This window comes from Oncorhynchus tshawytscha, unplaced genomic scaffold (genome assembly GCF_018296145.1).
Source record: "Oncorhynchus tshawytscha isolate Ot180627B unplaced genomic scaffold, Otsh_v2.0 Un_contig_242_pilon_pilon, whole genome shotgun sequence".
In the NCBI taxonomy this organism is placed as follows: domain Eukaryota; kingdom Metazoa; phylum Chordata; class Actinopteri; order Salmoniformes; family Salmonidae; genus Oncorhynchus; species Oncorhynchus tshawytscha.
Genome location: NW_024609593.1, coordinates 126897 through 139841, shown reverse-complemented (window position 1 = coordinate 139841; position 12945 = coordinate 126897). Strand labels below are relative to the sequence as shown.

Genomic DNA, 12945 nt, shown 5'->3' with positions numbered 1-12945 from the left:
GGCTCTCATAGACCTGTAACTTCTTCTTTAAGAGGCTCCTCTGTCCTCCACTCGTTACCTGTATTAATGGCTGTTAATGACCTGTTTGAACTTGTTATCAGTATAAAAGACACCTGTCCACAACCTCAAACAGTCACACTCCAAACTCCACTATGGCCAAGACCAAAGAGCTGTCAAAGGACACCAGAAACAAAATTGTAGACCTGCACCAAGCTGGGAAGACTGAATCTGCAATGGGTAAGCAGCTTGGTTTGAAAAAATCAACTGTGGGAGCAATTATTAGGAAATGGAAGACATACAAGACCATTGATAATCTCTCTCGATCTGGGGCTCCTCGCAAGATCTCACCCGTGGGGTCAAAATGATCACAAGAATGGTGAGCAAAAATCCCAGTACCACACGGGGGGACCTAGTGAATGACCTGCAGAGAGCTGGGACCAAAGTAACAAAGCCTACCATCAGTAACACACTACGCCGCCATGGACTCAAATCCTACAGTGCCAGATGTGTCCCCCTGCTTAAGCCAGTACATGTCCAGGCCCGTCTGAAGTTTGCTAGAGAGCATTTGGATGATCCAGAAGAAGATTGGGAGAATGTCATATGGTCAGATGAAACCCAAATAGAACTTTTTGGTTAAAACTCAACTCGTCGTGTTTGGAGGACAAAGAATGCTGAGTTGCACCCAAAGAACACCATACCTACTGTGAAGCATGGGGGTGGAAACATCATGCTTTGGGGCTGTTTTTCTGCAAAGGGACCAGGACGACTGATCCGTGTAAAGGAAAGAATGAATGGGGCCATGTATCGTGAGATTTTGAGTGAAAACCTCCTTCCATCAGCAAGGGCATTGAAGATGAAAAGTGGCTGGGTCTTTCAGCATGACAATGATCCCAAACACACCGCCCGGGCAACGAAGGAGTGGCTTCGTAAGAAGCATTTCAAGGTCCTGGAGTGGCCTAGCCAGTCTCCAGATCTCAAACCCATAGAAAATCTTTGGAGGGAGTTGAAAGTCCGTGTTGCCCAGCAACAGCCCCAAAACATCACTGCTCTAGAGGAGATCTGCATGGAGGAATGGGACAAAATACCAGCAACAGTGTGTGAAAACCTTGTGAAGACTTACAGAAAACGTTTGACCTCTGTCATTGCCAACAAAGGGTATATAACAAAGTATTGAGATAAACTTTTGTTATTGACCAAATACCTATTTTCCACCATAATTTAAAAATAAATTCATTAAAAATCCTACAATGTGATTTTCTGGATTTCTTTTTCTCATCTTACAGGCCTCTCCCACCTTTTTAAGTGGGAGAACTTGCACAATTGGTGGATGACTAAATACTTTTTTGAGAGAAACCTTCCCCTCACACGAGTAAGAAGCGAGGGCCAGCCGACTAGAGCATACAGGTTGCGGCAGTGGGTAGTATATGGGGCTTTGGTGACAAAACGGATGGCACTGTGATAAACTGCATCCAATTTGCTGAGTAGAGTGTTGGAGGCTATTTTGTAAATGACATCGCCGGAGTCAAGGATAGGTAGGATAGTCAGTTTTACGAGGGTATGTTTGGCAGCATGAGTGAAGGAGGCTTTGTTGCGAAATAGGAAGCCTGTTTCTAGATTTAATTTTGGATTGGAGGTGCTTAATGTGAGTCTGGAAGGAGAGTTTACAGTCTAGCCAGACACCACATATTCTAGGTCAGAACCGTCTAGAGTAGTGATGCTAGATGGGCGAGCAGGTGCGGGCAGCGATCGTTTGAATAGCATGTATTTAGTTTTACTAGCATTTAAAAGCAGTTGGAGGCCATGGAAGGAGTGTTGTATGGCATTGAAGCTCGTCTGGAGGTTAGGTAACACAGTATCCAAAGAGGGGCCAGAAGTATACAGAAAGGTGTCATTTGCGTAGAGGTGGATCAGAGAATCACCAGCAGCAAGAGCGACATCATCTCTCCCTTTTCAACTTCCTCCATCTCTCTTTGTCTACAGAGCTCTTTTCTCCTCTCCTCCCTCGTTTAGTTTTCTCAAAGTAATTGCTGACTTATGCTGTTCTAACCCCTCCCCCTCACACACACACACACACACACACACACACACACACACACACACACACACACACACACACACACACACACACACACACACACACACACACACACACACATACACACACACAGTTTCTAAACTGGGACCGACCACAAAGGTCGGATAGAATTTCTGCGGAAAAATGTGTTCAGTGGACAGAGAAAAGGGCAGAGAGACAAACAGAGAAAAGGGGAAAGAGGGAGGAAGAGAAAGGGGGCAAGGGAGAGCAGATGGAAAACACATGATGCAGGGCAGAGGAGGGGAGGAAAGAGGAGGAGGGGAAGAGGAGGAGGAGGGGAAGAGGAGGAGGAGGAGGAGGAAAAAGAGGAGGGGAAGGGGGAGGAGGAGGAGGAGGAAAGAGGAGCTGGGGAAGAGGAGGAGGAGGAGGAGGAAAGAGAAGGAGGGGAAGGGGAGGAGGAGGAGGAGGGAAGAGGAGGGGGAAGGAGTAAAGAGCAGCTGGGGAAGGGGAGGAGGAAGAGGAAAGAGGAGGAGGGGAAGAGGTGGAGGAGGAGGAGGAAAGAGGAGCTGGGGAAGAGGAGGAGGGGAAGAGGAGGAGGAGGAGGAAAGAGGAGCCGGGGAAGAGGAGGAGGAAAGAGGAGCTGGGGAAGAGGAGGAGGGGAAGAGGAGGAGGAGGAGGAAAGAGGAGCTGGGGAAGAGGAGGGGGAGGAGGAAAGAGAGCTGGGGAAGAGGAGGAGGAGGAAAGAGGACCTGGGGAAGGGGAGGAGGAGGAGGAGGAAAGAGGAGCTGGGGAAGAGAAGGAGGAGGAGGGGAGGAAGAGGGGATGAAAGAGGTGGAGGGGAGGAAGAGGGGATGAAAGAGGTGGAGGGGAGGAAGAGGAGGAGATGAAGAGGAGGAGGGGAGAACAAAGAGGAGGAGGGGAGGACCAAGAGGAGGAGGGGAGGACCAAGAGGAGGAGGGGAAAGAGGAGGTGGGGAAAGGGAGGAGGGGAAGGGGAGGAGGAGAAGAGGAGGAGGAGAGGAAGGGGAGGAGGGGAAGAGAGGGAGAAGGAGAAGAAGGGATAAGGAAGAGGAGGTGGAGAAGAGGAGGAGGAGGAGGAGAAGGGGATGATGACAAGAGGGGGAGGGGAAGAGAGGGAGAAGGAGAGGAAGGGATAAGGAAGAGGAGGTGGAGAAGAGAGGAGGTAGAAAGAGGAGGAGGAGAGGGAGAGGATGATGATGAAGAGGGGGGAGGGGAAGAGAAGGAGAGAGGGAGAAGGAGAGGAAGGGATAAGGAAGAGGAGGCGGAGAAGAGGAGGAGGAGGAGGGAAGGGGATGATGACAAGAGGGGGAGGGGAAGAGAAGGAGAAGGAGAGGAAGGGATAAGGAAGAGGAGGTGGAGAAGAGGAGGAGGAGGAGGAGGGGATGATGACAAGAGGGGAGGGGAAGAGAGGGAGAAGGAGAGGAAGGGATAAGGAAGAGGAGGTGGAGAAGAGGAGGAGGAGGAGGGGGATGATGACAAGAGGGGAGGGGAAGAGAAGGAGAAGGAGAGGAAGGGATAAGGAAGAGGAGGCGGAGAAGAGGAGGAGGAGGAGGAGGAAGGGGATGATGACAAGAGGGGGAGGGGAAGAGAGGGAGAAGGAGAGGAAGGGATAAGGAAGAGGAGGTGGAGAAGAGGAGGAGGAGGAGGAAGGGGAGAAGAGAAGAGGGATAAGGGAGGGGAGGAGAAGGGAGGAGGGAGGAAGAAGAGGAGGGAGAGGAAGGGATAAGGAAGAGGAGGAGAAGAGGAGGAGGAGGAGAAGAGGGGAGGGGATGATGACAAGAGGGGAGGGGAAGAGAAGGAGAAGGAGAGGAAGGAGGGAAGGGAGGCGGAGAAGAGGAGGTGGAGAAGAGGAGGAGGAGAAGGGGATGATGACAAGAGGTGGAGAAGGGAGGAGGAGAAGGGAAGAGAGAGAGGAGATAGAGGAAGATAAGGAAGAGGAGGTGGAGAAGAGGAGGAGGAGGAGGAGGAGATGATGACAAGAGGTGGAGGGGAAGAGGGAGGAGGGAAGGGAGGAAGAGGAGGTGGAGAAGAGGAATGACAAGAGGGGGAGGGGAAGAGAAGGAGAAGGAGAGATAAGGAAGAGGAGGTGGAGAAGAGGAGGAGGAGGAGGAGGAGATGACAAGAGGTGGAGAAGAGGAGGAGGCGGAGAGAGGAGGAGGGGATGATGACAAGAGGGGGAGGGGAAGAGAAGGAGAAGGAGAGGAAGGGATAAGGAAGAAGAGGAGAGAGGAGGAGAAGAGGAGGAGGGGATGATGACAAGAGGGGAGGGGAAGAGAAGGAGAAGGAGAGGAAGGGATAAGGAAGAGGAGCAGAGGTGGAGAAGAGGAGGAGGAGAAGGGGATGATGACAAGAGGAGGGAGGAAGAGGTCTTCAATCTGTAAAAGAAGATGAGAGAGGAGACTCTAATCTGACCCTGTCTGAGGAGACAAATCTGACCCTGTCTGAGCCCCTAATACCCCCCCCGCTCTCTCCCAGCTGTGAGAGACAGTGATGTCACCAGAGGAACGTGGAATGGGTTTCCCTAAATGAAAACATTCCCCTCTCCTCTTTCCTGTCCTGTACCAGAGGAAGCATCACACCCCAGACACCGCTAGAGGTCATAAGGTCACACCCCAGACACCGCTAGAGGTCATAAAGGTCACACCCCAGACACCGCTAGAGGTCATAAAGTCACAGGACAGACACCGCTAGAGGTCATAAGGTCACACCCCAGACACCGCTAGAGGTTTGTAGCTGTGTCATTTAGATGCTCATAGAAGTTGAAATAAAGTCACAGGACACAGTCTCCATCAGACTAGAAACACTACTGGAAATTCCAGTATTGTGTAAAAATCGTTTGTTTGGATGTTCTTGTTCCTTTAAAATTTGAGCTGTTTGAAGAAATGAGATCAATTCTGTTTAGGTCAACCATTATAGATATCACCTCATTCTAGTTCTGCGTGTCCTACTTTGCCTGGTGGATGTTCTAGAAAGGTTCTACAGGTCTCTAGTTCTAGGTTGTTGTTGTTCTTCCCTGATAAATTTCTAGTAAGGTTAAACTAGTAAGGTTGTGTTGATCCTATCATCCCTAGTAAGGTTCTAGTAAGGTTGTGTTGGTCCTATCATCCCTAGTAAGGTTCTAGTAAGGTTCCACTAAGGTTGTGTTGGTCCTATCTTCCCTGGTAAGGTTCTAGTAAGGTTCTAGTAAGGTTGTGTTGATCCTATCATCCCTGGTAAGATTCTAGTAAGGTTGTGTTGGTCCTATCATCCCTGGTAAGGTTCTAGTAAGGTTGTGTTGGTCCTATCTTCCCTGGTAAGGTTCCACTAAGGTTGTGTTGGTCCTATCTTGCCTGGTAAGGTTCTAGTAAGGTTGTGTTGGTCCTATCTTCCCTGGTAAGGTTCCACTAAGGTTGTGTTGGTCCTATCTTGCCTGGTAAGGTTCTAGTAAGGTTGTGTTGGTCCTATCTTCCCTGGTAAGGTCCTAGTAAGGCTGTGTTGCTCCTATCTTCCCTGGTAATGTTCTAGTAAGGTTCCACTAAGTTTGTGTTGGTCCTATCTTCCCTGGTATGGTTCTAGTAAGGTTCCACTAAGGTTGTGTTGGTCCCATCTTCCCTGGTAAGGTTCTAGTAAGGTTGTGTTGGTCCCATCTTCCCTGGTAATGTTCTAGTAAGGTTGTGTCGGTCCTATCTTCCCTGGTATGGTTCTAGTAAGGTTCCACTAAGTTTGTGTTGGTCCTATCTTCCCTGGTATGGTTCTAGTAAGGTTGTGTTGGTCCCATCTTCCCTGGTAAGGTTCTAGTAAGGTTGTGTTGGTCCTATCTTCCCTGGTAAGGTTCTAGTAAGGTTGTGTTGGTCCTATCATCCCTGGTAAGGTTCTAGTAAGGTTGTGTTGGTCCTATCTTCCCTGGTAAGGTTCCACTAAGGTTGTGTTGGTCCTATCTTGCCTGGTAAGGTTCTAGTAAGGTTGTGTTGGTCCTATCTTCCCTGGTATGGTTCTAGTAAGGTTCCACTAAGGTTGTGTTGGTCCTATCTTGCCTGGTAAGGTTCTAGAAGGTTGTGTTGGCCCTACCTTGCCTGGTTAGGTTCTAGTACTGTTCGAGAAGGTTGTGTTGGCCCTACCTTGCCTGGTTAGGTTCTAGTACTGTTCTAGAAGGTTGTGTTGGCCCTACCTTGCCTGGTTAGGTTCTAGTACTGTTCTAGAAGGTTGTGTTGGTCCTACCTTGCCTGGTTAGGTTCTAGTACTGTTCTAGAAGGTTGTGTTGGCCCTACCTTGCCTGGTTAGGTTCTAGTACTGTTCTAGAAGGTTGTGTTGGTCCTACCTTGCCTGGTGGAGACGTTCCTCTCGTTGCCGGCGGTGAGAACCACCTGAGGGTGACTCTGCTCCAGAGAGAACATCTCATCCTTCCCCAAGCGGCTGTTCTTCCCGCTCTTCATGGTCCCGCTCGGGCCCGACGGTGCCAGGTAGCGCCCGGAACAATCCCTGAACGCCACCTTGCCGGAGCGGAACTCCAGCGTGTATCCGGTGGTCTTGTCCGGCGCGGCCTCCAGGCTGCCGTCGTTCTTCAGGAAGCGGTTATCAGACGTCTGCAGGTGATAGCGTTGATCCAGGAACACCAGGGTGACCAGAGAGTCGACACCCCACGGGAAGTCACGGTCTATAGAGACCTCAGAGTGGTCGGGGTTAGAGGTCAGGTGGGCATAACGCTTCCTGGCCAGGCTGAACAGGTTCACCTGGTGGGGGAGGGGTTAGAGGTCAGGTGGGCATAACGCTTCCTGGCCAGGCTGAACAGGTTCACCTGGGGGAGGTTTAGAGGTCAGGGTGGGCATGTCCTGGCCAGGCTGAACAGGTTCACCTGGGGGGAGGCAGGGTGATGTGTGTGTGTGTGTGTGTGTGTGTGTGTGTGTGTGTGTGTGTGTGTGTGTGTGTGTGTGTGTGTGTGTGTGTGTGTGTGTGTGTGTGTGTGTGTGTGTGTGTGTGCATTAGTTACCTGGGGATGCATGGCCAGGTGGACACACCACTTCTCTGCTGCTGATACTGTCTGGAACACACACACACACACACATCCTGTTAATACACACATCCTGTTAATACACACATCATGTTAATACACACACATCCTGTTAAACACACACACATCCTGTTTACACACACATCCTGTTAATAATACACACATCCTGTTAATAATACACACATCCTGTTAATAATACACACATCCTGTTAATAATACACACATCCTGTTAATAATACACACATCCTGTTAATAATACACACATCCTGTTAATAATACACACATCCTGTTAATAATACACACATCATGTTAATAATACACACATCCTGTTAATACACACATCCTGTTAATAATACACACATCCTGTTAATAATACACACATCCTGTTAATAATACACACATCCTGTTAATAATACACACCTCCTGTTAATACACACATCCTGTTAACACACACATCCTGTTAATAATACACACATCCTGTTAATACACACATCCTTTTTATACACACACATCCTGTTAATACACACACACATCCTGTTAATACACACATCCTGTTAATACACACATCCTGTTAATACACACACATCCTGTTAATAATACACACATCCTGTTAATACACACATCCTGTTTATACACACACATCCTGTTAATACACACACACATCCTGTTAATACACACATCCTGTTAATACACACATCCTGTTAATACACACACACATCCTGTTAATACACACATCCTGTTAATACACACATCCTGTTAATACACACATCCTGTTAACACACACACACATCCTGTTAACACACACACACATCCTGTTAATACACACACACATCCTGTTAATACACACACATCCTGTTATTACACACATCCTGTTAATACACATGTCCTGTTAATACACACACACATCCTGTTAATATACACATCCTGTTAATACACATGGTAAAACAGTAGTGTGTAGTTCCAGTAGTTAGCTACACCGCTACATGGTAACACAGTAGTGTGTAGTTCCAGTAGTTAGCTACACCGCTACATGGTAAAACAGTAGTGTGTAGTTCCAGTTGTTAGCTACATGGTAAAACAGTAGTGTGTAGTTCCAGTAGTTAGTTAGCTACACCTCTACATGGTAAAACAGTAGTGTGTAGTTCCAGTAGTTAGCTACACCGCTACATGGTAAAACAGTAGTGTGTAGTTCCAGTAGTTAGTTAGCTACACCTCTACATGGTAAAACAGTAGTGTGTAGTTCCAGTAGTTAGCTACACCGCTACATGGTAAAACAGTAGTGTGTAGTTCCAGTAGTTATCTACACCGCTACATGGTAAAACAGTAGTGGGTAGTTCCAATAGTTAGTTAGCTACACCGCTACATGGTAAAACAGTAGTGTGTAGTTCCAGTAGTTATCTACACCGCTACACCGCTACATGGTAAAACAGTAGTGTGTAGTTCCAGTAGTTAGCTACATGGTAACACAGTAGTGTGTAGTTCCAGTAGTTAGCTACACCGCTACATGGTAAAACAGTAGTGTGTAGTTCCAGTAGTTAGCTACACCGCTACAGGGTAAAACAGTAGTGTGTAGTTCCAGTAGTTAGCTACATGGTAACACAGTAGTGTGTAGTTCCAGTAGTTAGTTAGCTACACCGCTACATGGTAAAACAGTAGTGGGTAGTTCCAGTCGTTAGCTACACCGCTACATGGCAATAAAGAAATTAACTACTGAAAACACTACCTAGATTTTGAATTTAGTTCAGCTACATGGCAAAATGTAGTTCACTACTCCTCAACACTGCACACAAGCACAAGCACTACAGGCTATACACCTGCACACTCCAACCTGGTCTCAGAGGATTCCCCTACTATTCAGTATGGGGAAATATGAAGTATGATGTTACAGTTTCTTATTGGTATGTAATTCATTTGTGGCCATTATCCAACTCATATGATACTGTATGTTACGAATTACAACTCATATGATACTGTATGTTACAAATTACAACTCATATGATACTGTATGTTACAAATTACAACTCATATGATACTGTATGTTACGAATTACAATTCCTATGATATGTTTTCAATTGTGAGTCATACAATATGTTACAAATTTCAATCTGTTGTGTCTAACTTTAGCTAGGCTAGAGGTTAGGGATTTTTTTAATATATTTTTTTTACCTTTATTTAACTAGGCAAGTCAGTTAAGAACAAATTCTTATTTTCAATGACAGCCTAGGAACAGTTAACTGCCTGTTCAGGGGCAGAACGACAGATTTGTACCTTGTCAGCTCAGGGGTTTGAACTTGCAACCTTGCGGTTACTAGTCTAACGCTCTAACCACTAGGCTACCCTTAACCCAGGATTAAGGTAGGTTAAATGGTTTTAAGGTTAGGGGAAGGGTTAACATGCTAAGTAGTTGCAAAGTTAAGGTTAGGGTTAGTAAGGTAAAAATGCTCAAGTTGTCCATGATGAGATTCCAACACATAACCTTTGGGTTTCTAGCTAATGTTTATACACCCACACATACACCCGTACCACACATACACCCGTACCACACATACACCCTGACCACACATACACCCAGACCATACATACACCCAAACCATACATACACCCCGACCACACATACACCCCGACCACACATAACACCCCGACACATACACCCTGACCACACATACACCCTGACCACACATAACACCCCAACCACACATACACCCTGACCACACATAACACCCTGACCACACATACACCCGACCACCATACACACACATACACCCCGACACATACACCCCGACACATACACCCAGACCATACATACACCCCTGACCACACATAAACACCCCGACCACACATAACACCCCATACCCCTGACCACATACACCCCGACCACCACACCCCGACCACACATACACCCCGACCACACATACACCCCGACCACACACCACACATACACCCGACCACACATACACCCCGACCACATACACCCGACCACACATACACCCCGACACACATACACCCCGACCACACATGCACCCCCCGACCACACATACACCCCGACCACACATACACCCTGACCAACACATACACCCCGACCACACATACACCCTGACCACACATACACCCCGACCACACATACACCCTGACCACACACACCCTGACCACACATACACCCTGACCACACATACACCCCCTGACCACACATGACCACACATACACCCCGACCACACATACACCCCGACCACACATACATACACCCCGACCACACATACACCCTGACCACACATACACCCCGACCACACATACACCCTGACCACACATACACCCCGACCACACATACACCCCGACCACACATACACCCTGACCACACATACACCCTGACCACACATACACCCTGACCACACATACACCCCGACCACACATACACCCCGACCACACATACACCCCGACCACACATACACCCCGACCACACATACACCCCGACCACACATACACCCCGACCACACATACACCCCGACCACACATACACCCTGACCACACATACACCCCACACACACATACACCCCGACCACACATACACCCTGACAACACATACGCCCCACCACACATACACCCTGACACATACCCCACATGACCACACATACACCCCGACCACACACCCCGACCACACCACCCCGACCACACATACACCCCACACATATACCACACATACACCCCGACCACACATACACCCCGACCACACATACACCCCGACCACACATACACCCCGACCACACACACATACACCCTGACCACACATACACCCCACACATACACCCCGACCACACATACACCCCGACACATACACCCCCGACCACACATACACCCTGACCACACATACACCCCCACACCACACATACACCCCGACCACACATACCCCTGACCACACATACACCCTGACCACACATACACCCCGACCACACATACACCCCGACCACATACACCCCCACCACACATACACCCCGACCACACATACCACACATACACCCCCACACATACACCCCGACCACACATACACCCTGACAACACATACACCCCGACCACACATACACCCTGACCACACATACACCCCGACCACACATACACCCTGACCACACATACACCCCGACCACACATACACCCTGACACATACACCCCCACCACACATACACCCCGACCACACATACACATCGACCAACCAACCCCTTTCTGTCTTGTAACATAATATAAAAGGTCCCCGATTTACGTTAACTATGTTACGTCTCGTCTATGAAGCCAGGATGCGGACACACAACTCCTATAACAACCTCCAATACCTGAGCGAAGCAGCTGATCCGGTCTTCGCTGCCTCCCAGGTACCTCCCGAAGGGCTCAGAGAGCAGCGACCAGCGGCCGTCATCATGCGCCGTTAACACGAACCTGCAGTCTTTACCTCGACACTCGCTCTCCCCGGTAACGTTCCCGTCTTTATCCGTACCCAGATACCGCCCGAGGTGCGACCGGAGGAACACCACGCTGCTGCTCGAGTCTCCCGCTGTGTCACCGGTGTTCTGCTCCAACGTCCACATCTGTTTCTTCTTCAGACTCGGTGCGGAGGCGTTGATTTTAAAACCGAACGTTTCAGCCGTTAGATATTTATTTCCTGCGTTAATCAGCCCGAGTTGGATCTGCAGCACGTCACCGCCGCCGGTACAACAGCCATTGGAAGACATGATCCTTACCGAACCGTCCGTTCTGACCGGGGACCAGAGAGAGAGAGAGAGAGAGAAAAAGAGTTGCTGTGTGCGTGAGGAGGCTCCGGTAAATGTAGTGCGTGGATTGAAATAAAGGAGGTTCTTTGTGCTGTGTGACGGGGCTGTAGAGTTGGCGCGCCGCTGGCTCTGTCCCCTGACTACAGACAGACTCCGTGCTGCAGGGGATGGGATACAGGCGAGGAGGATGGGCCAGGGAACTGCAGCACACACACACACACTCACACACACACACACACACGCGTCACACACACACCACTTGCATGCAAATATCAACCTGGCCCATCACTATGAATAGACAGTTACAAGTCGTTTATCTGGTAATCATTATTACATCTCTCAGGTTACAGATATGGATGGACAGAGAGACAGACACACAGAGAGAGAGAGACAGACACAGAGAGAGAGAGAGAGAGAGAGACAGAGAGAGAGAGACACACACACACAGAGAGAGAGAGAGAGAGAGAGACACACACAGAGAGAGAGAGAGACAGACACAGAGAGAGAGAGACAGACACAGAGAGAGACACACACAGAGAGAGAGAGAGAGAGACACACACAGAGAGAGAGAGACCGATGGAGAGAGAGACACAGGGAGAGAGAGAGACACACACAGAGAGAGAGATTTATGTTTATTTATTTTCCCTTTTCTACTTTAACTATTTGTACATCGCTACGACACTGTATATAGACATAATATGACATTTGAAATGTCTTTATTCTTTTGAAACTTCTGTGAGTGTAATGTTTACTGTTCATTTGTTATTGTTTAGAGAAAGAGAGAGAGACAGACAGAGAGAGACAGACAGACAGATAGAGAGAAAGAGACAGAGAGAGAGAGACAGAGAGAGAGAGAGAGAGAGAATAGAGATAAAGAGAGAGAGAGAGAAATAGAGAGAGAGAAAACGACAGAGAGAGAGAGAGATGTGGGGGTGTGGGGGGGCTAAATAGGGTAGATAGACTATAGATACAGTAGCCTAGAGAGAGAGAGAGAGAGAGAGAGAGAGAGAGAGGAGGGGGGAGGAAAGAGAGAGAGAAAGAGAGATAGGGAGGCAGCCAGACAGAGAGGTTGTGTAGATATAGAGATACAGTACCCTGGGGGTTACCGTTAGCAGCCAGACAGAGAGGTTGTGTAGATATAGAGATACA

At 48.5% G+C, this 12945-nt stretch overlaps 1 protein-coding gene across 1 annotated transcript in view; it reads right to left on the bottom strand.

Moving 5' to 3' along the window:
* The window catches only part of LOC112240904 (fascin-like), a 29015-nt gene extending 17051 nt beyond the window's left edge, over positions 1–11964 (bottom strand). The window contains exons 1-3 of the mRNA XM_042316125.1: positions 11362–11964; positions 7022–7072; positions 6353–6764 (exon numbers count right to left, since the gene is read on the bottom strand). Coding sequence (XP_042172059.1) covers positions 6353–6764; positions 7022–7072; positions 11362–11757 — 859 coding nt within the window. The 5' untranslated portion in view covers positions 11758–11964. The remainder of the gene's footprint in view (positions 1–6352; positions 6765–7021; positions 7073–11361) is intronic.
* Positions 11965–12945: the final 981 nt, after the last annotated feature.